The 27702-nt window shown below is 43.8% G+C and overlaps 1 protein-coding gene across 13 annotated transcripts; it reads right to left on the bottom strand.

Moving 5' to 3' along the window:
- Positions 1–287: 287 nt before the first annotated feature.
- On the bottom strand, positions 288–27691 carry LOC110490602 (zinc finger and BTB domain-containing protein 11). 13 transcript variants are annotated; one of them, XM_036978997.1, is made up of 15 exons: positions 27155–27691; positions 23611–23873; positions 17266–17497; positions 14543–15624; positions 10858–11166; positions 7268–7502; positions 7013–7180; positions 6105–6222; positions 5336–5417; positions 4706–4782; positions 4374–4549; positions 2906–4014; positions 2809–2835; positions 2692–2718; positions 288–2646 (listed from the first exon to the last, which is right to left on the bottom strand). In XM_036978997.1, exons 1-15 carry the CDS (start codon positions 27462–27464, stop codon positions 2503–2505), a joined length of 4359 nt encoding a protein of 1452 aa, XP_036834892.1. In that variant the 5' UTR covers positions 27465–27691; the 3' UTR covers positions 288–2502. The 13 variants fall into 13 exon arrangements, with proteins under 13 accessions (XP_036834892.1, XP_036834893.1, XP_036834894.1 ...); XM_036978998.1 differs by having other exon boundaries at positions 288–2718; positions 2906–2995; positions 3041–4014; XM_036978999.1 differs by having other exon boundaries at positions 288–2718; positions 2906–3040; positions 3086–4014.
- Between the last annotated feature and the right edge of the window lie 11 nt (positions 27692–27702).

Raw genomic sequence — 27702 nt, 5'->3', positions numbered from 1 at the left:
ATCAAAGGTAGTGCACTATATAGGGAATAGGGTGCCAGCCCTGGTCAGAGGTAGTGCACTATATATAGGGAATAGGGTGGTAGCCCTGATCAGAGGTAGTGCACTATATAGGGAATAGGGCAACATTTGGAACACACTCATTGCCTGCTTGTTCTGCCACATATGTATAACCCGGTGTACAGTCTATGGATTGTGTGGGGGAGGGAGGGGGGGGGGGGGGGGTTGAGAACATTTCTGGTCTATATTTCTCAATTGTAAATGATGCTAGTCGTAATATTGATGGATTGTTGTTTTTTTGGAACCACATAGTCTTTTTATTTGTTGAACTTGATAGATGGCCAAACCTATTGAGATTATTGTATATACAGACACACACACACACACACACAGAGTTATTTTCTAAACGCTACATGATAAGTATTTTCCCAAAAACGTAAATATTTGACAAAAAAAAAAAAAGGAATTTAAGAATAGTTAGTGGTTAAAAGCCAGAACGGAACAGTAAAGGAGTTAATGTTGTATTCATTCAAATGAATAAATCTGGTCCTCTCACAAGTCATTGTTGTCGTTGTGCTAATACACACGGTCAGAGGAGTGTTGCCATAAAACACAGTTCTATAAAACTGTACATCATTGTTAGAGAAACATGACCCTAGTATGTTGTTGTTGTTGTTGTTGTTGTCGGGAACATTGAAAGCAGAAAACCAGTACCGTCTAATCTACTGTTCCTTATTTTTCTACAATGCATTGTAAATATATTACTTATTTTGATATAAACCAAAAAATAAAATACCGCCTAGTTACCAAATGCTGTTGGGGAGTTTGTGTATAGATCATGTTTATAGTGTCAACCAATCACTAAATGGGAAAAAAAAGAAGAAATGACTCAAAACAAAATAAAAACACACAAACGTTTCAGAAAAGAGCAGATGACTAAACAAGATATACGATCTAAAGCAGAACGAATCCTTCATATGGAATGTTTTTGTTTTGGTAAACCTCTTGGCAGTACGATGTACACTATGTGGTCCTCAGTGTTTGAGAGAAAAGCAGAAGAGATGAACCTAACGAGCAATAGGTAGTATAACGTTTCAGTTTTAGGCAGAGGGGTTTCACAACAGAGCTCTGTAGCCAACTCAATAAGGAAAACCTGTGGCCAGCGGGAAGGGAGGTTCACAAATCAAATCTAATAGTATTTGTCAAATGTGCAAAATACAACAGGTGTAGGTAGACCTTACCGTGAAATGCTCACTTTACAAGCCTTTAACCCACAATGCAGTTCAAGAAATAAGAGTTAAAAAAATATTTACCAAATAAACTAAATTTTTTTTTTTTTAAATGTTATAAAATGACATGACAATAATGAGGCTATATAGAGGGGTTACGAGTACCAAGTCAATGGGTACAGGTTAGTTGAGGTAATTTGTAAAGCCCAACAGAGCTCTAACCAACACAAGGAAGAAACTAAGTGTTGTGAAACCAGATTGATCTAAAACAGAATGTGAGCTGGCAGATCAGGCTGGTTTTTCTACATGAGGAAGGAAACAGTGAATCTGGATCCAACTGGATTCTTTTAGAATTCTATGAAACAAACATCTCTCCTGAGATTCGACAATCGGGGAACTTCATGAAGGCAGTAAATGAACCTAGATTATTAATTCAGAATATTTTAATGATTGTCGTTTTATTACACATTATACACAAGATCGAACAGAAAAGTCAAAACCTCAGTTCATTCAATGTACATAAACAAAATATATGGTACTTTCTGTCCCACTGTAGAGAGAAGGATGGTCCCCTGGGTTGAGGCGGAGCAGGGGCCTGGTCAACAGGACGAAAACAGCCAGGCAGGAGCTCAATCTGTCCAATAACAACACAGATGAGTTTCCTTTGTGTCCTACTGAACCCCAGGTGCCCTGTTACTCCACACAGTCCCATCTCTGCCGAGGAAGCAGGTCTACCACTCACTCCACCTGGGGTTATGATTAGCAATCCAAGGGTCCCTCTCAAAATGGTCCCTCTCAAATGGCTCCCCCCTTACATAGCGGCCCACTCAGAGCCCTATGGGCCCCTGGTCGACAGTAATGTACTCTAACAGAGGATAGAGTAACCACATAGCCCTAGTCACCGGACCTGACCAGCTGATTCAGGGACACTACAAGGTTCTCCTCAAATAATGGAAGAGGGGGCGCAGTGCCACCTTGTGGACTAGCAGCGCCACTACGTAAAAATTAAATTAAAATAAAGAAAACAAGTTCTTTTTTAAACTTTATTTATCATTCAAGGCCTTTTTTGTTGCTCTAGATTGCAGGAAATGGCCGTTACAAAAGTGCCAAGGGGGGGGGGGGGGGGGGGCATGTTTAGCTTTTGGCCTAGCACGACACAGCTGATTCAAATGATCAAAGCTCCATGGTGAGTTGGTCATTTTAAATAGCTGTGTCGTGTTAAGAGCAAAAACCAAAACGTGGACTGAGTTTGGGAAACGCTGGCCTCGTGACTGAGTCAGTCTACTAGGTGCCGTCTGTCACATCCCTCCACCTCTGCCATGTGAGTCACCTCAACAGACTGTATTACCTCCTGCTGCTCCACGGTCTGTATAACCTCTTGCCCTCCATCTCCCTCCTGCTGCTCCACGGTCTGTATAACCTCTTGCCCTCCATCTCCCTCCTGCTGCTCCACGGTCTGTATAACCTCCTGCTGCTCCATGGTCTGTATTACCTCCTGCCCTCAATCTCCCTCCTGCTGCTCCATGGTTTGTATTACCTCTTGCCCTCCATCTCCCTCCTGCTGCTCCACGGTCTGTATAACCTCCTGCTGCTCCATGGTCTGTATTACCTCCTGCTGCTCCATGGTCTATTACCTCCTGCCCTCAATCTCCCTCCTGCTGCTCCACGGTCTGTATTACCTCCTGCCCTCCATCTCCCTCCTGCTGCTCCACGGTCTGTATTACCTCCTGCCCTCCATCTCCCTCCTGCTGCTCCATGGTCTGTATAACCTCCTGCCCTCCATCTCCCTCCTGCTGCTCCACGGTCTGTATTACCTCCTGCCCTCCATCTCCCTCCTGCTGCTCCATGGTCTGTATTACCTCCAGCTGCTCCACGGTCTGTATAACCTCCTGCTGCTCCACGGTCTGTATAACCTCCTGCTGCTCCACGGTCTGTATAACCTCCTGCTGCTCCATGGTCTGTATAACCTCCTGCTGCTCCACGGTCTGTATTACCTCCTGCTGCTCCACGGTCTGTATTACCTCCTGCCCTCCATCTCCCTCCTGCTGCTCCACGGTCTGCATAACCTCCTGCTGCTCCATGGTCTGTATAACCTCCTGCTGCTCCATGGTCTGTATAATCTCCTGCTGCTCCATGGTCTGCATTACCTCCTGCTGCTCCATGGTCTGTATTACCTCCTGCTGCTCCATGGTCTGTATTACCTCCTGCTGCTCCATGGTCTGTATTACCTCCTGCTGCTCCATGGTCTGTATTACCTCCTGCTGCTCCATGGTCTGCTCCATGGTCTGTATTACCTCCTGCCCTTCATCTCCCTCCATCTTCACCCCCCCAGGCAGCACACTTTGCTGGGACAGCACATAGTTCACCACCTGCATGATACTCTGGTCCGACAAGGTCGCGACCCCGTCACCCTGTACGGCCTGAACCGCTTCTACCGCCTCCACCGTCTCCTCCGTGATCAGCACCGTCTCGATCTCCTCGGCCGGCGGCGGCTGGACGGGCCGGAGCTCGGGGGGGAGATCGGACGCCAGGATGGAGACGGCGTGTTCCACCTGAGTACCCTGGTTGTGAAACTGTAGGGTATCTTTCTCCAGCATGATCTTCCCCGGCAGGAGGTCGCCGTGGCACTTGGTCATGTGCTTCCGTAGGGAGCGGGCATCGATGTGGGCTTCCTGGCACTCGGGGCACACGTAAGGGCGCTCGCCGGTGTGGGTGCGTACGTGTCTCTTCAGAGAGCGGGCGTCGGCCCAGGCTACGCCGCACGTAAGACACTCAAAGGGTTTGACTCCTGAGAGAAGAGGACATGTGTTAATCAACACATCTCTATATGACCAGCACTACGTTGTACAGTCACCCAATCAACACATCTCTATACTCCTCTAGTCACCCAATCAACACATCTCTATATGACCAGCACTACGTTGTACTCCTCTAGTCACAGTGACTTTACGGTTTTAGACAGAGACAATAATTAGACCCAGTTGAACAGTGTTGTTTGCATCTTATATCTGTTTGAGATGCTGCTCTCATTGACCCGTCAGCATAGACGGCTCGATCTCAGGATTGGTTACATTTCTCCAGTCCCATCCCGCAGGGCTGCCATTAGGTTGAAGAATGACAGATTGTGGATTTGTGTATGTGTCTCACCCTGGTGGTTGTTCATGTGTCGTCTGTACTCTCGGAGCTGGGTGAACTTCCTGCCACAGTGTTCACACTCTCTCTCTAGGTTCTGCTTGACTCTGCCCTTCTTGCCATGCGTGGCCTTCTTCACATGTCTCCTGAACAGAGCCTTCTCAAAGAACTCCTTACCACAGACGTTACACCTACAGGACAGAGGAGCATTATAAGAAATATCCTGTTTAACATCAACAGGCGTCGAAGGGCTTTAACCGGGCTGCCTCACTCATTCGACAGAGAAGACCGACTGACTATAGACTAGGTCAAAGCTGACGGCTGTGAACGCATTAGTGGGGACTCACCTGTAAGGCTCTGCCACGCTGTGGGACTTGACGTGGGAGTACCAGTCCTTCTTCCAGCTGTAAGACTTCCCACAGATCTGATACAATACAGAACATTATCTAACAATAGTACCTCACGATATGATAGAACCTCATAACAATAACAATCTAATCTAATAACAATCTAATAACAATCTAATCTAATAACAATCTAATCTAATAACAATCTAATCTAATAACAATCTAATAACAATCTAATCTAATAACAATCTAATCTAATAACAATCTAATCTAATAACAATCTAATCTAATAACAATCTAATCTAACAACATAATCTAATAACATAACAATCTAATCTAATAACATAATCTAATAACAATCTAATAACAATCTAATAACAATCTAATCTAATAACAATCTAATAACAATCTAATCTAATAACAATCTAATCTAATAACAATCTAATCTAATAACAATCTAATAACAATCTAATCTAATAACAATCTAATCTAATAACAATCTAATAACAATCTAATAACAATCTAATAACAATCTAATCTAATAACAATCTAATCTAATAACAATCTAATAACATAACAATCTAATCTAATAACATATTCTAATATAACATAATAATGACTACTCCCCACCTGACACTGGAAGGGCTTGAGTCCCAGGTGTTTGTTCATGTGCTGCTGCAGGTCTTTGGCCTCAAAGAAACTTCTATCACAGCTGGAGGAAGGATACAGTCATGATGTATAGAACAGAACATGTGCACGAATCCATTACACACACACACACACACACACACACACACACACACACACACACACACACACACACACACACACACAGTGTTTCCCCTAGGACTTTTTCCAGGAGCGGTGGAAAGTTAGCGTGGGAGGGGGGAGTGGTATACGGGACGTGGACAATGCCGTTGTCTCCAACCTACATTTTAGAGGCCCTCCTCTTGGCCACAGAGACAAAATGTTGCTGTTTTATAAAAGCTAGTTTCCTGCAATTAAAAAAATAATAAAATCATGAGATAAAAAAAAGCAGTTTTAAACCTAATTTCCTGCAATTGTATACATTTTACCTCATGATGTCTGAGTGACTCAAACGTTAAATCAAAATGGAGGCCTCATGCCTCGACATTTTGGGAATTTAAGATTCTCCCCGACTGTCTAGTTTCTATTTTGGTTGGTTTTTATTTCTCAAACTTGATCTTATTTAAAAAAAATATATAAATCTCCATGATCTTTTCTACATATTTGATATCTAGTTTAAGTCGTATAAGTTTACACTGAAAACGTTTTACCATCCCTAAAAATATTTAAATGTTTTAAATAAATCATTATAGGGGAAACACTGCACACACAGCTACAGAATCAGAGAGCGTTTATGAGAGAAGATCCTTACTGACTACAGGGGAATCCTCGTACGTCAGGTCTGGGCTGGTGCCTCTTTAAGTGTTTACTCAGACCAGAGGCTCGGTGGAACGACCTCCCACACTGGGTACAGAGATACTTAGATTCACCTGGAAGACATTTAACAGAGATACTTAGATTCACCTGGAAGACATTTAACAGAGATACTTAGATTCACCTGGAAAACATTTAACAGAGATACTTAGATTCACCTGGAAGACATTTAACAGGGATTTGACCATAAGATTTCTGAATCAAACTAGAGGTAACTGCCAAAATAAAAGGAACCACTTGAGTAAATGAGGGATACAGAAGTATATTGAACTTGTGCTTCCACACAGTTGTGGTTTCTTCGTTAATAAAGCAATGAACATCCCTTCATGCTCAGGGTCATGTATATTGTTTAGGCTACCATGGGTAAAAGAAGAGATCTCAATAACTTTGACAGAGGGGTCTGAAAGGAGCATAGGAGGGGGGGGGGGTTTGATCAGAGAGGGGTCTGAAATGAGCATAGGGGGGGGACGGCTCTGATTTGATCAGAGAGGGGTCTGAAAGGAGCATGGGGGGGGTTACAGGGTGTGTGTGTGTCTCAGTCACAAGATCTCAACCCAATAACACCTATGGTAGATTCTGGAGAGGTGCCCGAGACAGAGACCAAAACACCAAGCACTGTTCTTTCCAGCAACCATGGTGGAGGCCTTACCAGGCCTTTTCTTTGGCAGAACGGCTCTGATTTGATCAGAGAGGGGTCTGAAAGGAGCGTGGGGGGGGGCTCTGATTTGATCAGAGAGGGGTCTGAAAGGAGCATAGGGGGGGGACGGCTCTGATTTGATCAGCTCCATTTGGCTCAGAAGTGTGACAAAGGATATGTGTAAGGTAAACGGTAATGTATAGACAGACCTGTGTGAATACTGGTGTGTTCCTCCAGACTTCTCTTACTAGCGAAGGACTTGTCACAGAGCAGACAGTGGAACTGTTTAACAGCGTCATGAAGACCTCTGTGCATCTTCAGGCTGTGTTTATGAGCAAAGGTCTTCCCACAGACCCTGCAGGAGTGGGGCCGTACCCCTGTGGAAATTATCATTAGAACAATGACAATGAGGAAGAGGAGGACGGAAGAGAAGAAGACTGGATTTGGGGGGGAAATTGACTGACCAGTGTGGTTGAGCATGTGGATCCTCAGAGAGTACAGCTTAGGAAGAGTCTTTCCACAGATGTCACAGACAAACTCTCTCTTGGTGCGTCCCTTGGTCCTGCCGTCCCCCTCGAGGCCCTCCTCGCCGTAGGGCTCGGGGACCCTGACCAGGGGCGGCCTCTGACTCTTCTGGTGCTTGTGTCTGGTCAGATGGGCCCTCAGAGAGGCCGCGTACTGGAACTCCTTGTTACATAACTAGAGACCAGAGAGACAGAGAGAGAGAGAGAGAGAGAGAGAGACAGACACAGAGAGACAGAGAGAGAGAGAGAGAGAGAGACAGACAGACAGAGACACAGAGACACAGACACACACAGACACAGACAGACACAGACAGACACAGACAGACACAGACAGACACAGAGAGACACAGACAGACAGACAGACACACAGACAGACAGACAGACACAGACAGACACAGACACACACAGACAGACACACACAGACACACACAGACAGACAGACACAGACAGACAGACAGACAGAGACACAGAGAGACACAGACACAGACAGACACACCGACCGAGAGAGAGAGAGAGACAGAGAGAGAGAGAGAGAGAGAGAGAGAGAGACAGAGAGAGAGAGAGAGAGAGAGACAGAGAGAGAGAGAGAGAGAGAGAGAGAGAGAGACAGAGAGAGAGAGAGAGACAGAGAGAGAGAGCGAGACAGACAGACAGACAGAGACACAGAGAGACACAGACACAGACAGACACACCGACCGAGAGAGAGAGAGAGACAGAGAGAGAGAGAGACAGAGAGAGAGAGAGACAGAGAGAGAGCGAGAGAGACTTGAGCAGGATTTCTAATGTACTGTATTTATTTCACTTGGCAAATAAACTTGAGAGAACAAATCACTGATACATCACAAAACCATCAAAGCCATATGACTGCCAGTCATTTTACATGACTCAGAGAGTCACTACTACACCTGGAGAACAGTGTTGTTGCTACGTACACTACTACACCGGGAGAACAGTGTTGTTGCTACGTACACTACTACACCGGGAGAACAGTGTTGTTGCTACGTACACTACTACACCGGGAGAACAGTGTTGTTGCTACATACACTACTACACCTAGAGAACAGTGTTGTTGCTACGTACACTACTACACCTGGAGAACAGTGTTGTTGCTACGTACACTACTACACCTGGAGAACAGTGTTGTTGCTACGTACACTACTACACCTGGAGAACAGTGTTGTTGCTATGTACACTACTACACCGGGAGAACAGTGTTGTTGCTATGTACACTACTACACCTAGAGAACAGTGTTGTTGCTACGTACACTACTACACCTAGAGAACAGTGTTGTTGCTACGTACACTACTACACCTAGAGAACAGTCTTGTTGCTACGTACACTACTACACCTAGAGAACAGTGTTGTTGCTACGTACACTACTACACCGGGAGAACAGTGTTGTTGCTATGTACACTACTACACCGGGAGAACAGTGTTGTTGCTATGTACACTACTACACCGGGAGAACAGTGTTGTTGCTACATACACTACTACACCTAGAGAACAGTGTTGTTGCTACGTACACTACTACACCGGGAGAACAGTGTTGTTGCTATGTACACTACTACACCGGGAGAACAGTGTTGTTGCTATGTACACTACTACACCGGGAGAACAGTGTTGTTGCTACATACACTACTACACCTAGAGAACAGTGTTGTTGCTACGTACACTACTACACCGGGAGAACAGTGTTGTTGCTACATACACTACTACACCTAGAGAACAGTGTTGTTGCTACGTACACTACTACACCTGGAGAACAGTGTTGTTGCTATGTACACTACTACACCGGGAGAACAGTGTTGTTGCTACATACACTACTACACCTAGAGAACAGTGTTGTTGCTACGTACACTACTACACCGGGAGAACAGTGTTGTTGCTACATACACTACTACACCTAGAGAACAGTGTTGTTGCTACGTACACTACTACAGCTAGAGAACAGTGTTGTTGCTACGTACACTACTACACCTAGAGAACAGTGTTGTTGCTATGTACACTACTACACCTAGAGAACAGTGTTGTTGCTACGTACACTACTACACCTAGAGAACAGTGTTATTGCTACGTACACTACTACACCTAGAGAACAGTGTTGCATCGTACACTACTACATCTAGTGTTGCTACGTACACTACTACAGCTAGAGAACAGTGTTGTTGCTACGTACACTACTACAGCTAGAGAACAGTGTTGTTGCTACGTACACTACTACAGCTAGAGAACAGTGTTGTTGCTACGTACACTACTACACCTAGAGAACAGTGTTGTTGCTACGTACACTACTACACCTAGAGAACAGTGTTGTTGCTACGTACACTACTACAGCTAGAGAACAGTGTTGTTGCTACGTACACTACTACACCTAGAGAACAGTGTTGTTGCTACGTACACTACTACACCTAGAGAACAGTGTTGTTGCTACGTACACTACTACACCTAGAGAACAGTGTTGTTGCTACGTACACTACTACAGCTAGAGAACAGTGTTGTTGCTACGTACACTACTACACCTAGAGAACAGTGTTGTTGCTACGTACACTACTACACCTAGAGAACAGTGTTGTTGCTACGTACACCACTACACCTAGAGAACAGTGTTGTTGCTACGTACACCACTACACCTAGAGAACAGTGTTGTTGCTACGTACACTACTACAGCTAGAGAACAGTGTTGTTGCTACGTACACTACTACACCTAGAGAACAGTGTTGTTGCTACGTACACCTGGAGAACAGTGTTGTTGCTACGTACACCACTACACCTAGAGAACAGTGTTGTTGCTACGTACACCACTACACCTAGAGAACAGTGTTGTTGCTACGTACACTACTACACCTAGAGAACAGTGTTGTTGCTACGTACACTACTACACCTAGAGAACAGTGTTGTTGCTACGTACACTACTACAGCTAGAGAACAGTGTTGTTGCTACGTACACTACTACACCTAGAGAACAGTGTTGTTGCTACGTACACTACTACACCTAGAGAACAGTGTTGTTGCTACGTACACTACTACACCTAGAGAACAGTGTTGTTGCTACGTACACTACTACAGCTAGAGAACAGTGTTGTTGCTACGTACACTACTACACCTAGAGAACAGTGTTGTTGCTACGTACACTACTACACCTAGAGAACAGTGTTGTTGCTACGTACACCACTACACCTAGAGAACAGTGTTGTTGCTACGTACACCACTACACCTAGAGAACAGTGTTGTTGCTACATACACTACTACAGCTAGAGAACAGTGTTGTTGCTACGTACACTACTACACCTAGAGAACAGTGTTGTTGCTACGTACACCTGGAGAACAGTGTTGTTGCTACGTACACCACTACACCTGGAGAACAGTGTTGTTGCTACGTACACCACTACACCTAGAGAACAGTGTTGTTGCTACGTACACTACTACACCTAGAGAACAGTGTTGTTGCTACGTACACTACTACACCTGGAGAACAGTGTTGTTGCTACGTACACCACTACACCTAGAGAACAGGGTTGTTGCTACGTACGCTACACTTGAATCGCCTGGTCTTCTCGTGTTTGAGCGTGTGCATGATGAGAGCGTAGCGTCGTTGAAATGACAGTCCACACTCTGAACAGACGTGTTCTCCCTCCACCTCACTCCCTCCATCTGGATGGGCGGGGCCATGCTCTGGCCACTCCCCCACAGCCTGCTCTGTGATAGGCTCAGCTCCGTCTGCCACGCCCTCCACTGACAGGATCTCCTCCATGTCCGTCTGGACAGCAGTCTCCATCCCGATCAGTGTCGCTGCGGCCTCAATCACTTTAACTGGTCTCTTGGCGCCTCCGCCTCTCTTCTTGGGGGTTTTGGGGTGAGATTCAGGGGGAGAGATACAGAACAGTTGGGTGAAACCGCTCTCTCAAACACACAGATCAAAGTCTGCTCTGCGAGAATAATGTAAAATCTTTGCTAATTCATCTACAGTGTCGTGAAAAAGTATTTGTCCCCTTTCTGATTGTCCCTTAATGTGCAAAAAATAGACAATGATTTTGTCAAACAGGGGATAATTGGGTGTTGCATAACTTGGTTAATTAAATAAATGAATATGTTAAACTTAGGTTCCTTTATCTAATATAAAGTTTTGGTTAAAGATATGATACAGTTGAAGTCGGAAGTTTACATACACCTTAGCCAAATACATTTAAACTCAGTTTTTCACAATTCCTTAACATTTAATCCTAGTAAAAATTCCCTGTCTTAGGTCAGTTAGGATCACCACTTTATTTTAAGAATGTGAAATGTCAGAATAATAGTAGAGAGAATTAATTATTTAAGCTTTTATTTCTTTCATCACATTCTTTCATCACATTCCCAGTGGGTCAGAAGTTTACATACACTCAATTAGTATTTGGTAGCATTGCTTTTAAATTGTTTAACTTGAGTCAAAGGTTTCGGGTAACCATCCACAAGCTTCCCACAATAAGTTGGGTGAATTTTGGCCAATTCCTCCTGACAGAGCTGGTGTAACTGAGTCAGGTTTGTAGGCCTCCTTGCTCGCACACACTTTTTCAGTTCTGCCCACACATCTTCTATAGGATTGAGATCAGGGCTTTGTGACGGCCACTCCAATACCTCGACTGTGTTGTCCTTAAGACATTGTGCCACAACTTTGGAAGTATGCTTGGGGTCATTGTCCATTTGGAAGACCCATTTGCGACCAAGCTTTAACTTCCTGACTGATGTCTTGTGATATTGCTTCAATATTTCCACCATTTTCCTCCCTCATGACGCCATCTATTTTGTGAAGTGCACCAGCCCCTCCTGCAGCAAAGCACCCCCACAACATGATGCTGCCACCCCCGTGCTTCATGGTTGGGATGGTGTTCTTCGGCTTGCAAGCCTCCCCCTTTTTTCCTCCAAACATAACGATGGTTATTATGGCCAAACAGTTCTATTTTCCTTTCATCAGACCAGAGGACATTTCTCCAAAAAGTACGATCTTTGTCCCCATGTGCAGTTGCAAACCATAGTCTTTTTTTATGGCAGTTTTGGAGCAGTGGCTTCTTCCTTTCTGAGCGGCCTTTCAGGTTATGTCGATATAGAACTCGTTTTTACTGTGGATATAGATACTTTTGTACCCGACAGAACGCGTCTCCTTCCTGAGCGGTATGACGGCTGCGTGGTCCCACGGTGTTTATACTCGCGTACTATTGTTTGTACAGATGAACGTGGTACCTTCAGGCGTTTGGAAATTGCTCCCAAGGATGAACCAGACTTGTGGAGGTGTACAATTTTTTTCTGAGGTCTTGGCTGATTTCTTTAGATTTTCCCATGATGTCAAGCAAAGAAGCACTGAGTTTGAAGGTAGTCCTTGAAATACATCCACAGGTACGCCTCCAATTGACTCAAATGAAGTCAATTAGCCTATCAGAAGCTTCTAAAGCCATGACATCGTTTTCTGGAATTTTCCAAGCTGTTTAATAAGGATATGGCAGACATACGCCCCCTTTGGAGAGATTGGGTACTCCTAGTAAACTGGAAAAAAAATCTGTCAAAAATTGCTAATATATGCAAATAAAAATTATTATTGGATAGAAAACACTCTAAAGATTCTAAAACCGTTGGAATTATGTCTGTAAGTATAGCAGAACTCACAGGGCAGGCATTCTTCCAAACTAGTTTTTGTGGCCATGAAAGTTGGAGCAACTTTGACGTCATGGCCCCCACCCTTCCCAACGAGCTATGATTCTGGGGACACTTTCTTTCTCTTCCGCTAGATGTCCTCTTTCATTAGAGCTTCAAACCGTTCAAATCGCGCGAGAATTGACCCTATGGGAGTGAAATTAGTGCGTGCCACGAGAGAATAGGCTGTGCGTATGGGCGCGAATTGGTCCCAGCCATTCCTTTGTTTCCAGCACTCAAGAGAAGGGCAGACGATGGCCGATTGAATTGAAGTTTGTTTTGCACGTCTAAAACATCATAAAGCTTGCTTCTGCACTTAGTTTGACCTGTTTAGTCGACATATAATGTGTAATTTTGAAGTTTTGATGCGCAACTTATCCGGACCAGAGGACGTTTTGGGTGCATTTCAGCTGATGTTATTAGCAGTAGCTAATACAAAGACGCAAGACTTGAAACCAAACGATGTATTGGGTAAGTATGAAGCCTTCCAGAACATTCTGAACGAAGACCATCGAAGGTAAGGGAATATTTATGCTTAAATCTGTGTTTCTGTTGACTCCAACATTACGTGGAAATGTAGCTTGGAACTGAGCGCTGTCTCAGCATATGGAATAGTGTGCGATTTCTGTAACGTTAAAAATAAATCTAACACAGCGGTTGCATAAAGAAGCAGTGTATCTTTCTAACTATATGTAGAACATGTATATTTAGTCAAAGTTTATGATGTCTATTTACGTTATCTTGCCGCGCTACATAGATTTCCTGCGGGCATTTTTGAGTAATTTCTGAAGGTGAACTCACTGTAAATGGACATTTATGGATATAAATGGCATATTATTGAAAAAAAAAAATATGTACTGTGTAACATGTCATATTACTGTCATCTGATGAAGATTTTCAAAAGGTTAGTGAGCGATTTATTTTTTAATCCTGCGTTTGTTGATTGCATGTTTTGGCTATTGAAATGAGCTGTGTCTGGTGGTGGTTTTACATATATATGTGCTATGTTTTCGCCGTAAAACATTTTAGAAATCTGACTTGCTGGCTAGATGAACAAGGTGTTTATCTTTCATTTGAGCTATTGGACTTGTTAATGTGTGGAGGTTAAATATTTTTAAGAATACTTTTGCGTTCCATGCGCCACCGTTTCAGCTGAACGTGGGAGGGTTGATCCCCAATTGGGAACCAGTATCGTTGACAGGTTAAAGGCACAGTCAATTTAGTGTATGTAAACTTCTGACCCACAGGAATTGTGATACAGTGAATTATAAGTGAAATAATCTGTCTGTAAACAATTGTTGGAAAAAATGACTTGCGTCATACACAAAGTAGATGTCCTAACTGACCAAAACTATAGTTTGCTAACAAGAAATTTGTGGAGTGGTTGAAAAACTAGTTTTAATGACTCCAACCTAAGTGTAAACTTCTGACTTCAACTGTATCATTCAGTGTCAGAAATATGCAAAAATAGAGAAAATCAGAAAGGAGGAAAATAGTTTTTTCATGGCGCTGTACACAGTGACTCTGATTATGTTGGTGTTGTAGTCTACCTTGGGGGTGTTGGGGAGCTGTGGGGGTGCTGGGTCCTTCTCCAGCCCCATGTGTAGCCTGACGTACCCTCCCTCCCCCACGGAACGCTGCCGTAGGCGTCTCTTATAGGGGTCATGGGTCCCATGCATATCTTCCTGGATCTCCTCTGCAGGGGGAGAAACTGGCTCTGGCACTTCCTCGTCAACAGGAGGCTCCTCCACAACTTCCTGCTTGACTTTGGCAGGACGCCCTCTCTTCCTTTTGGGGAGTTGTGGAGCAAGGGGAGGCTTGGGGGCTGGCTCTGCCTTCCGGGACGCTGATGATGATGTTGTTGTTGATGCATTCTCCTGTGGTGTTAGTGTCACTACAGCCAGATGGACCACCTCTGTAGGGGCAACATTCCCTGGGTCCACACTGATGAGGAAGGCCCCTGGCTCCATGGAGGGGGAGGCCCCCTCTCCCTCGTCCCCGTCTTGCGGCTGCTGCTCCAGGGCCAGACAGGCTGACACCACGGCCAGGGACTCACTGGCTCCGGCCTGGCCACTGTGGGTCACCACCGTCATGGTCTCGGTCTCTCCAGTAGGGGAGAAGAGGGTGACCGACTCGCCTACCCGGGCCTGGCTACTGTGGGTGACTAAAGTCACCGTCTCTGACCCTGCCTCCCCAACCACGGTCATAGTCTCCCCTGGTTCACCTCCCAGAGCCTGGGTGACTACAGACGTCAGATCCCCTCTGAAGGACTCTGCTGTGTTTGCCATGGTAGCCAAGGAGTCCAGGTCATCCCCTGCTCCAGCTAGCCCAGTATGAGTCACCACGGCATGGCCGTCGCTGCCGATGGTCATAATGTAGGCCCCAGGGTCTTCATTCGGGGCCTGTTGGGGTGTCGGCTGGCTGGACAGCACCGTGTGGATGTCTCCTTGCTGGTAGACCATCAGCTTCTGCTCCTCTACCTTTTTGTGGACGGACTCACAGATCTGAAGGACCTCGGCCATCAGAAGGTGTCGGGCCAGCGTGGCAACGTCGGCCATCACACAGAAGTTGAAGCAGAGGTTGGAGGTGTATGCAAACTCTAGCAGGGGGAGGAAACTGACCTTGCTGAAACCTGAGGGGAGAGAGAGAGAGACAAGATGTTTCTCTAAATGACGTACTGCTGCCCTCCTGATGTCTGACCCCATCTGACCCCATGCTAAATGATGTATTGCTGCCCTCCTGGTGTCTGACCCCATCTGACCCCATGCTAAATGACGTACTGCTGCCCTCCTGGTGTCTGACCCCATGCTAAATGATGTACTGCTGCCCTCCTGGTGTCTGACCCCATCTGTCCCCATTCTAAATGATGTACTGCTGCCCTCCTGGTGTCTGTCCCCATGCTAAATGATGTACTGCTGTCGCCCTGGTGTCTGACCCCATGTGGTCCTGTGGTGTTTAGTAAGAGTATAGTGCTATCAACACCAAAGTTGTGGGTTCAAGTTCCACAGGGATCACTTACTAAAACGTATACATGATAAGTACACTACATTACCAAAAGCCTGTGGACATCTGCACATCGAACATCTCATTCCAAAATCATGGGCATTAATATGGAGTTGGTCCCCCCCCCTTTGCTGCTATAACAGCCTCCACTCTTCTGGGAAGGTTTTCCACTAGATGTTGGAACATTGCTGCTATAACAGCCTCCACTCCTCTGGGAAGGCTTTCCACTAGATGTTGGAACATTGCTGCTATAACAGCCTCCACTCTTCTGGGAAGGATTTCCACTAGATGTAGGAACATTGCTGCTATAACAGCCTCCACTCTTCTGGGAAGGCTTTCCACTAGATGTTGGAACATTGCTGCTATAACAGCCTCCACTCCTCTGGGAAGGCTTTCCACTAGATGTTGGAACATTGCTGCTATAACAGCCTCCACTCTTCTGGGAAGGCTTTCCACTAGATGTTGGAACATTGCTGCTATAACAGCCTCCACTCGTCTGGGAAGGCTTTCCACTAGATGTTGGAACATTGCTGCAGGGGCTTGCTTCCATTCAGCCACAAGAGCATTAGTGAGGTCGGGCACTGATGTTGGGCGATTAGGCCTGGCTCATGGTCGGTGTTCCAATTCATCCCAAAGGTGTTCGACGGGGTTGAGGTCAGGGCTCTGAGTAGGCCAGTCAAGTTCTTCCACATCAATCTCGACAAACCATTTCTGTATGGACCTCGCTTTGTGCACAGGGGCATTGTCATGCTGAAACAGGAACGGTCCTTCCCCAAACTGTTGCCACAAAGTTGGAAGCACAGAATATTCTAGAATGTCATTGTATGCTGTAGTGCTAAGATTTCCCTTCACTGGAACTAAGAGGCCAAGTTCAAACCATGAAAAACAGCCCCAGACCATTATCCCTCCTCCACCAAACTTTATAGTTGGCACTATGCTTTGGGACAGGTAGCGTTCTCCTGGCATCCCCCAAACACAGATTCGTCCGTCGGACTGCCAGATGGTGAAGTGTGATTCATCACTGCAGAGAACGCGTTTCCACTGCTAAAGAGGCCAATAGCGGCGATCTTACCGGGGACAGCTCTAGCAGGGGAGACATTTGACAAACTGACTTGTTGGAAAGGTCCGTACGGGCCATTCTACTGCCAACGGAGATGGCATGGCTGTGTGCTCGATTTTATACATGTGGCTGAAATAGCCAAATCAACTCACTTGAAGGGGTGTCCACAAACTCTTGTATACATAGTGTACCTTTGAATACGTGTCTTACCTGAGAGGTCGACCACCGCTTCGTGACTGGACACAGCTCCCTTCTCTATGAACAGCTCATTAAAGTAGTCGCTGCAGGCGGCCAGCACAGCCTTGTGGGCCCTGTGCTCCTCCCCCTCGATCAGCAGCGTGATGTCACAGAACTGGTTGTTGAGGCGCTGCTGGTTCAGCTTGTCCAGCATCGTCTGACCGTGTCTGGGAAGGTACTGCTTCACCACTCCTTTACTGTCCACCTGGAGAGATAACACGGGAAGTCATGACTACTGTCCACCTGGATAGATAACACGGGAAGTCATGACTACTGTCCACCTGGATAGATAACACGGGAAGTCATGACTACTGTCCACCTGGATAGATAACACAGTAAGTCATGACTACTGTCCACCTGGATAGATAACACAGTAAGTCATGACTACTGTCCACCTGGATAGATAACACAGTAAGTCATGACTACTGTCCACCTGGATAGATAACACAGTAAGTCATGACTACTGTCCACCTGGATAGATAACACAGTAAGTCATGACTACTGTCCACCTGGATAGATAACACAGTAAGTCATGACTACTGTCCACCTGGATAGATAACACAGGAAGTCATGACTACTGTCCACCTGCAACACAATACAACGGTCTCATCTTACTGTCCACCTGCAACACAATACAACTGTCTCATCTTACTGTCCACCTGCAACACAACTAGGGTCTCATCTTACTGTCCACCTGCAACAAGACATATTACAGAGGAACTTGATGTGATTAAAGCCTTTAAGGCTGGGAAACCTCCAGTCCTGGATGACAGACCAGTGGAAGTATAACAAACCTTTTTCTGATATACTCAGAGGACCGTTATTAGCATGTTTTAACCACTCCTATATAAATGGTAGATTATCGGACACACAACAAGGAGGTCTGATATCATTATTACTGAAACAGGACCCAAGTGGTGTGTATATAAAGACCCAGTCCATTTAAAAAAAAAAAAAAAAAAAATGGGGGCCTCTTACACTTCAGTGTTGTGATGCAAAGATTCTGGCTAAATGCTTCGCGCATGGAATTAAAACAGTATTGTCAGATATTATTCATCCTAAACAGACAGGTTTTTATACATGGACGATACATTGGAGATAAGACAAGTACTGGAAACGATAGAATACTATGAAATATCGGGGAAACCAGGCCTGGGTTTCATTGCAGATTTTGAAAAGGTGTTTGATAAAGTACGACTGGAGTTTATATATAAATGCCTAGAATATCTCCATTTTGGAGAATCTCTTATAAAATGGGTTAAAGTTATGTATAGTATCCCTCGGTGTAAAATAATAAATAATGGCTACATCTCAGAAAGTTTTAAACCATCTTGAGGAGCAAAACAAGGTTGTCCACTATCGGCATATCTATTTATTATTGCCATTGAAATGTTAGCTGTTAAGATTAGATCAAACACTAATATCAAGGGATTAGAAATACGTGGCTTAAAAACTAAGGTGTCATTGTTCGCTGATCATTCATGTTCTCTTTTAAAACCACAATTAGAATCTCTCCACGGCCTCATAGAGGATCTAGATACTTCTGCTAACCTCTCTGGATTAAAACCAAATTATAAGTATACTTACTATATTACGTATTGGATCACTGAAAAATAAAACTTTTACATTACCGTGTAGTTTACCAATTAAATGGTCTGACGGAGATGTGGACATAGTCGGTATACAAATCCCAAAATAAAGAAATTCTCACTCCAATAAATTTTTATAGAAAGTTAGAAAAAATAGATAAGATCTTGCTACCACGGAAAGGAAAATACCTGTCTATTTGTGGAAAAATCACCCTGATGAACTCTTTAGTCATATCATAGTTGACCTATTTGCTTATGGTTTTGCCGACACCTAGTGACCTGCTTTATAAATATGAACAAAAAATATTCCATTTTAATGCAAGCCAGACAAAATTAAAAGGGCCTATTTATATTATGAATATCAATTTGGAGGGCAGAAATGATTAAATATTAAAGCATTAGACCTCTCACTAAAGGCATCAGTCATACAAAAGTTATACATAACTCCAAACTGGTTCTCTAGTAAATTAGTAGCAATGTCTCACCCCATGTTCAAGAATGATTTTACAACCTCTCACTGTATTCAGATTACAACCTCTCTCTGTATTCAGATTACAACCTCTCTCTGTATTCAGATTACAACCTCTCACTGTATTCAGATTACAACCTCTCCCTGTATTCACATTACAACCTCTCACTGTATTCAGATTACAACCTCTCCCTGTATTCAGATTACAACCTCTCCCTGTATTCAGATTACAACCTCTCCCTGTATTCAGATTACAACCTCTCCCTGTATTCAGATTACAACCTCTCCCTTTATTCAGATTACAACCTCTCCCTTTATTCAGATTACAACCTCTCACTGTATTCAGATTACAACCTCTCACTGTATTCAGATTACAACCTCTCACTGTATTCAGATTACAACCTCTCACTGTATTCAGATTACAACCTCTCACTGTATTCAGATTACAACCTCTCCTTTATTCAGATTACAACCTCTCACTGTATTCAGATTACAACCTCTCCTTTATTCAGATTACAACCTCTCACTGTATTCAGATTACAACCTCTCCCTTTATTCAGATTACAACCTCTCCCTTTATTCAGATTACAACCTCTCACTGTATTCAGATTACAACCTCTCACTGTATTCAGATTACAACCTCTCACTGTATTCAGAATACAACCTCTCCTTTATTCAGATTACAACCTCTCACTGTATTCAGATTACAACCTCTCCTTTTATTCAGATTACAACCTCTCACTGTATTCAGATTCCAACCTCTCACTGTATTCAGAATACAACCTCACTGTATTCAGAATACAACCTCTCCTTTACTCAGATTACAACCTCTCCCTATGTTCAGATTACAACCTCTCCTTTTATTCAGATTACAACCTCCCCTTTACTCAGATTACAACCTCTCCCTATATTCAGATTACAACCTCTCACTGTATTCAGAATACAACCTCTCCTTTATTCAGATTACAACATCTCCTTTATGAATGTTATATATATATATATATATATATATGTTATATATATATATATATATGTTATATATATATATATATATATATATGTTATATATATATATATATTATATATATATGTTATATATATATATATATGTTATATATATATATATATTATATATGTTATATATATATATATATATATATATATATGTTATATATATATATATATATATATATATATGTTATATATATATATATATATATATATATGTTATATATATATGTTATATATATATATATATATATATATATATATATATATAACATATATATATAACATATATATATATATATATATATATATGTTATATATATATATATATATATTATATATATATGTTTTATATATATATATATATATTATATATATATGTTATATATATATATATATATATATATATATATATATATATATATATATATACTGCTCAAAAAAATAAAGGGAACACATAAACAACACAATGTAACTCCAAGTCAATCCCACTTCTGTGAAATCAAACTGTCCACTTAGGAAGCAACACTGATTGACAATACATTTCACATGCTGTTGTGCAAATGGAATAGACAACAGGTAGACATTATAGGCAATTAGCAAGACACCCCCAATAAAGGAGTGGTTCTGCAGGTGGTGACCACAGACCACTTCTCAGTTCCTATGCTTCCTGGCTGATGTTTTGGTCACTTTTGAATGCTGGTGGAGCTTTCACTCTAGTGGTAGCATGAGACGGAGTCTACAACCCACACAAGTGGCTCAGGTAGTGCAGCTCATCCAGGATGGCACATCAATGCGAGCTGTGGCAAGAAGGTTTGCTGTGTCTGTCAGCATAGTGTCCAGAGCACGGAGGCGCTACCAGGAGACAGGCCAGTACATCAGGAGACGTGGAGGAGGCCGTAGGAGGGCAACAACCTAGCAGCAAGACCGCTACCTCCGCCTTTGTGCAAGGAGGAGCAGGAGGAGCACTGCCAGAGCCCTGCAAAATGACCTCCAGCAGGCCACAAATGTGCATGTGTCTGCTCAAACGGTCAGAAACAGACTCCATGAGGGTGGATATGAGGGCCCGACGTCCACAGGTGGGGGTTGTGCTTACAGCCCAACACCGTGCAGGACATTTGGCATTTGCCAGAGAACACCAAGATTGGCATATTCGCCACTGGCGCCCTGTGCTCTTCACAGATGAAAGCAGGTTCACACTGAGCACGTGTGACAGATTCTGGAGACACCGTGGAGAACGTTCTGCTGCCTGCAACATCCTCCAGCATGACCGGTTTGGCGGTGGGTCAGTCATGGTGTGGGGTGGCATTTCTTTGGGGGGCCTCCATGTGCTCGCCAGAGGTAGCCTGACTGCCATTAGGTACCGAGATGAGATCCTCAGACCCCATGTGAGACCATATGCTGGTGCGGTTGGCCCTGGGTTCCTCCTAATGCAAGACAATGCTCGACCTCATGTGGCTGGAGTGTGTCAGCAGATCCTGCAAGAGGAAGGCATTGATGCTATGGACTGGCTTGCCCGTTCCCCAGACCTGAATCCAATTGAGAACATCTGGGACATCATGTCTCGCTCCATCCACCAGCGCCACAGACTGTCCAGGAGTTGGCGGATGCTTTAGTCCAGGTCTGGGAGGAGTTCCCTCAGGAGACCATCCGCCACCTCATCAGGAGCATGCCCAGGCGTTATAGGGAGGTCATACAGGCACGTGGTGGCCACACACACTACTGAGCCTCATTTTGACTTGTTTTAAGGACATTACATCAAAGTTGGATCAGCCTGTAGTGTAGTTTTCCACTTTAATTTTGAGTGTGACTCCAAATCCATACCTCCATGGGTTGATAAACTTGATTTCCATTGATAATCGTGTGATTTTGTTGTCAGCACATTCAACTATGTAAAGAAGAAAGTATTTAATATGAATATTTAATTCATTCAGATCTAGGATGTGTTATTTTAGTGTTCCCTTTATTTTTTTGAGCACAATATATGGGGTATTGGAAATGATGCAGACAATTACATTGATGGAAGAAACCATCTATCCACAATATTAAAGCTGATCCACCCCTTAGCAAAAATATGTTTATATTTATGTAACAGTATAATTTTAGACCGTCCCCTCGCCCATACCTGGGCGCGAACCAGGGACCCTCTGCACACATCAACAACTGACACCCACGAAGCATCGTTACCCATCGCTACACAAAAGCCGCGGCCCTTGCAGAGCAAAGGGGAACCACTACTTCAAGGTCTCAGAGCAAGTGACGTCACCAATTGAAACGCTATTTAGCGCACACCACCGCTAACTAAGCTAGCACCACCGCTAACTAAGCTAGCGCCACCGCTAACTAAGCTAGCGCCACCGCTAACTAAGCTAGCACCACCGCTAACTAAGCTAGCACCACCGCTAACTAAGCTAGCCGTTTCACACCCGTTACACATACAAAAACAAGACAACTGCTTCATCTTACTGTCATGGGCTAATTTCAATATTCATCATGTATAGCACGACGCACCATTTAGTAATCCAACCATTTATTTTTTGTTTATTTTTTGTGTGAGCGATTAAGAGTAAACAGTAGGAATAAGCACCTCAAAACACAGATGAGGCATGTCCATGGAGCCTACATCACATACAACACACAATGTCCTACTTAGTTCAGTTATGTTAACACGCAATGTCCTACTTAGTTCAGTTATGTTAACACGCAATGTCCTACTTAGTTCAGTTATGTTAACACGCAATGTCCTACTTAGTTCAGTTATGTTAACACGCAATGTCCTACTTAGTTCAGTTATGTTAACACGCAATGTCCTACTTAGTTCAGTTATGTTAACACGCAATGTCCTACTTAGTTAACATGCACTATCCTCCTCAGTTCAGTTATGTTAACATGCACTATCCTCCTCAGTTCAGTTATGTTAACATGCACTATCCTCCTCAGTTCAGTTATGTTAACATGCACTAGCCTCCTCAGTTCAGTTATGTTAACATGCACTATCCTCCTCAGTTCAGTTATGTTAACATGCACTATCCTCCTCAGTTCAGTTATGTTAACATGCACTATCCTCCTCAGTTCAGTAATGTTAACATGCACTATCCTCCTCAGTTCAGTTATGTTAACATGCACTATCCTCCTCAGTTCAGTTATGTTAAGATGCACTATCCTCCTCAGTTCAGTAATGTTTCTTGTTAATTGACAATAGATGACTATATTACATTGAAGTGATAAGGCTACAAATTCAGCAACACTTACAAAGACCAGTTCGTGTTTGGCTACTGTTTTGGGGCTTCGGGTCTTGTGATGGACGGAAGTCACAAAGTCCATCTCGTCGTCTCCCTCCTCCTCCTCCTCCTCTTCCTCCTCTTCCTCGCTGGCTGGGGTTGTGACCCTCCTGCGTCTCCCTGGTCGGCCAACCAGCCTGGGTCCGGTATCGTCCTCCGATAGCCCCCTCCGGTCCTGTCTGTTCTGACACTGACTACATTGTCTCATGTAGTCCTTCACCTGCTTCAGGATACCTGACAGATACACAGGGTTAAATCACATTGCAAAATGTATTACCAATGAACAGTGTGCATATACACAATAGCTGCAGTTGCTAGACCCCGTAGCACTCACTTCCGTCATCATGAAATAGACTAGTCCAGGATCATATCACCTCCACCCTACCTGACACCCTAGACCCACTCCAATTCGCTTACCTCCCAAATAGGTCCATAGACAACGCAATCTCAACCACACTGCCCTAACCCATCTGGACAAGAGGAATACCTATGTAAGAATGCTGTTCATTGATTACAGCTTAGCATTTAACACCATAGTACCCTCCAAACTCTCGACCCCGCCCTGTGCAACTGGGTCCTGGACTTCCTGACGGGCCGCCCCAGGTGGTGAGGGTAGGTAACAACATCTCCACCCCGCTGATCCTCAACACTGGGGCCCCACAAGGGTGCGTTCTGAGCCCTCTCCTGTACTCCCTGTTCACCCACGACTGCGTGGCCATGCACGCCTCCAACTCAAATCATCAAGTTTGCGGACGACACTACAGTGGTAGGCTTGATTACCAACAACGACGAGACGGCCTACAGGGAGGAGGTGAGGGCCCTCGGAGTGTGGTGTCAGGAAAATAACCTCACACTCAACGTCAACAAAACAAAGGAGATGATTGTGGACTTCAGGAAACAGCAGAGGGAGCACCCCCCTATCCACATCGACAGGACAGTAGTGGAGAGGGTAGTAAGTTAAGTTGCTCGGCGTACACATCACGGACAAACTGAATTGGTCCACCCACACAGACAGAGTGGTGAAGGCGGCGCAGCAGCGCCTCTTCAACCTCAGGAGGCTGAAGAAATTTGGCTTGTCACCAAAAGCCCTCACAAACTTCTACAGATGCACAATCGAGAACATCACCGCCTGGTACGGCAACTGCCCCGCCCACAACCGTAAGGCTCTCCAGAGTAGAGGTCGACCAATTACGATTTTTCAACGCCGATACCGATTATTGGAGGACCAAAAAAGCCGATACCGATTAATCAGACATTTTATTTATTTGTAATAATGACAATTACAACAATACTGAATGAACACTTGTTTTAACTTAATATAATATATCAATAAAATCAATTTAGCCTCAAGTAAATAATGAAACATGTTCAATTTGGTTTAAATAATGCAAAAACAAAGTGTTGGAGAAGAAAGTAAAAGTGCAATATGTGCCATGTCAGAAAGCTAACGTTTAAGTTCCTTGCTCAGAACATGAGAACATATGAAACCTGGTGGTTCCTTTTAACATGAGTCTTCAATACTCCCAGGTAAGACGTTTTAGGTTGTAGTTATTGTAGTTATTATAGGACTATTTCCTTCTATACCATTTGTATTTCATTAACCTTTGACTATTGGATGTTCTTATAGGCACTATAGTATTGCCAGTGTAACAGTATAGCTTCCGTCCCTCTCCTCGCTCCTCCCTGGGCTCGAACCAGGAACACAATGACAACAGCCACCATCGAAGCAGCGTTACCCATGCAGAGGAAGGGAAACAACTACTAGAAGGCTCAGAGCGAGTGACGTTTGAAACGCTATTAGCGCGCGCTAACTAGCCAGCCATTTCACGTCGGTTACACCAGCCTCATCTCGGGAGTTGATAGACTTGAAGTCATAAACAGGGCAATGCTTGACGCACAACCAAGAGCCGCTGGCAAAACGCACGAAAGTGCTGTTTGAATGAATGTTTAGGCGCCTGCTTCTGCCTACCACCGCTCAGTCAGATATTTGTATGCTCAGTCAGATTATATGCATTTCGCTACACGCTAGATAATATCTAGTAATATCATCAACCATGTGTAGTTAACTAGTGATTATGATTGTTTTTTATAAGATAAGTAGAAGTTTAATGATAGCAAGCAACTTACTTTGGCTTACTACAATCGCGTAACAGGCAGTCTGCTTGTGGAGTGCCATGAGAGAGAGGCAGGCCGTTATTGCGTTGGACAAATTAACTGTAAGGTTGCAAGAATATATCCCCCGAGCTGACATGGTGAAAATCTGTCATTCTGCCCCTGAACAGGCAGTTAATCCACTGTTCCTAGGCCGTCATTGATAATAAGAATTTGTTCTTAACTGACTTGCCTGGTTAAATAGAAGTATAAAAAAAGTTATTATTTAAATTTTTAAAATCGGTGCCCAAAAATACCCTAATTAATCGGCCATTCCGATTAATCGGACGACCTCTTCTCCAGAGGGTAGTGAGGTCTGCACAACGCATCACCGGGGGTAAACTACCTGCCCTCCAGGACACCTACACCACCCGATGTCACAGGAAGGCCATAAAGATCATCAAGGACAACAACCACCCGAGCCACGGCATGTTCACCCCGCTATCATCCAGAAGGCGAGGTCAGTACAGGTGCATCAAAGCTGGGACCGAGAGACTGAAAAACAGCTTCTATCTCAAGGCCATCAGCCTGTTAAACAGCCACCACTAACATTGAGTGGCTGCTGCCAACATATTGACTCAACTCCAGACACTTTAATAATGTAAATTTATGGAAATGAATGTCAAAAAATATATCACTAGCCACTTTAAACAATGCCACTTAATATAATGTTTACATACGCTACATTACTCATCTCATATGTATATACTGTACTCTATATCATCGACTGTATCCTTATGTAATACATGTATCACTAGCCACTTTAAACTATGCCACTTTGTTTACATACTCATCTCATATGTATATACTGTACTCGATACCATCTACTGTATCTTGCCTATGCCGTTCTGTACCATCACTCATTCATATATCTTTATGTACATATTCTTTATCCCCTTACACTTCTGTCTATAAGGTAGTAGTTTTGGATTTGTTAGCTAGATTACTTGTTGGTTATTACTGCATTGTCGGAACTAGAAGCACAAGCATTTCGCTACACTCGCATTAACATCTGCTAACCGTGTGTGACAAATACAATTTGACATTCATTATTATGGTGCATTAGTACTGCTCTCATCACATTAATAAAAAATGTGATTCATTTAAGGACTAACTTCTGTTTTTGAAAGATGTTGAGCATGAATGTGGAGAGATTGGCATTACATTTGAATATTGATGAGTGGCGTGCGTTGACAAGCATGCCCTGCATTGACCAATCAAACACTGGTTAGCTATCTAGCAAGCCATAGATAAACTGTTAGGGAAGACTGTCAACTGGTGTTTTGTTTTACGCATGTTCTCAGACCTAGATAAAATAAAATAAATTGTTGCCAGTTCATTTTAGCAGTTTTATGCTATTTTACCTCTCCACCAATACTTCTGAGAAATTGATTCCCAAGTGTGATGCTGGTTGAGGTGCTCTCCTCCGGCCACAATGTGTGACTCGTCGATAAGTTCCTTCCTCCGTCCTGCCTGCAACACCACTTCCAACTCGGTGAATTCATCCAGGCCCTTCTGCCTTCTCTGGTAGTACAGTGTGCCATTCCGCACGACATAGCAAGCGGCTGCTTTACGTATCTTTCTTTTAGTATTGCCATGGGTCCCCGGTGCGTACGGCTCCCGCTCGTCGGACAGATAACGTCTGATGGCTAAGTAGCTTTCCTCGCACGACATAACCTTAATTATCCGTGCGCACAACACAAATTACGATATTTATTTCGAAGAAAATATCCTTTTCGAACTTTTAATATTAAACGGATTTTTTAAATCCGTTTTAAAGTACTACATATTATAAATAAAGCGATATAAATACAATATTTCGGGTAATTTCGAAGTGGGAACGCAGTTCTTGAACGTGAGGGGTGGACTTGCATGAACAGACAAAATGGCTGCTGCACAACCGGATGTTGCG

The sequence above is a fragment of the Oncorhynchus mykiss genome, chromosome 5, assembly GCF_013265735.2.
Source record: "Oncorhynchus mykiss isolate Arlee chromosome 5, USDA_OmykA_1.1, whole genome shotgun sequence".
In the NCBI taxonomy this organism is placed as follows: Eukaryota; Metazoa; Chordata; class Actinopteri; order Salmoniformes; family Salmonidae; genus Oncorhynchus; species Oncorhynchus mykiss.
This window is presented reverse-complemented; position numbering and strand designations above follow the sequence as displayed.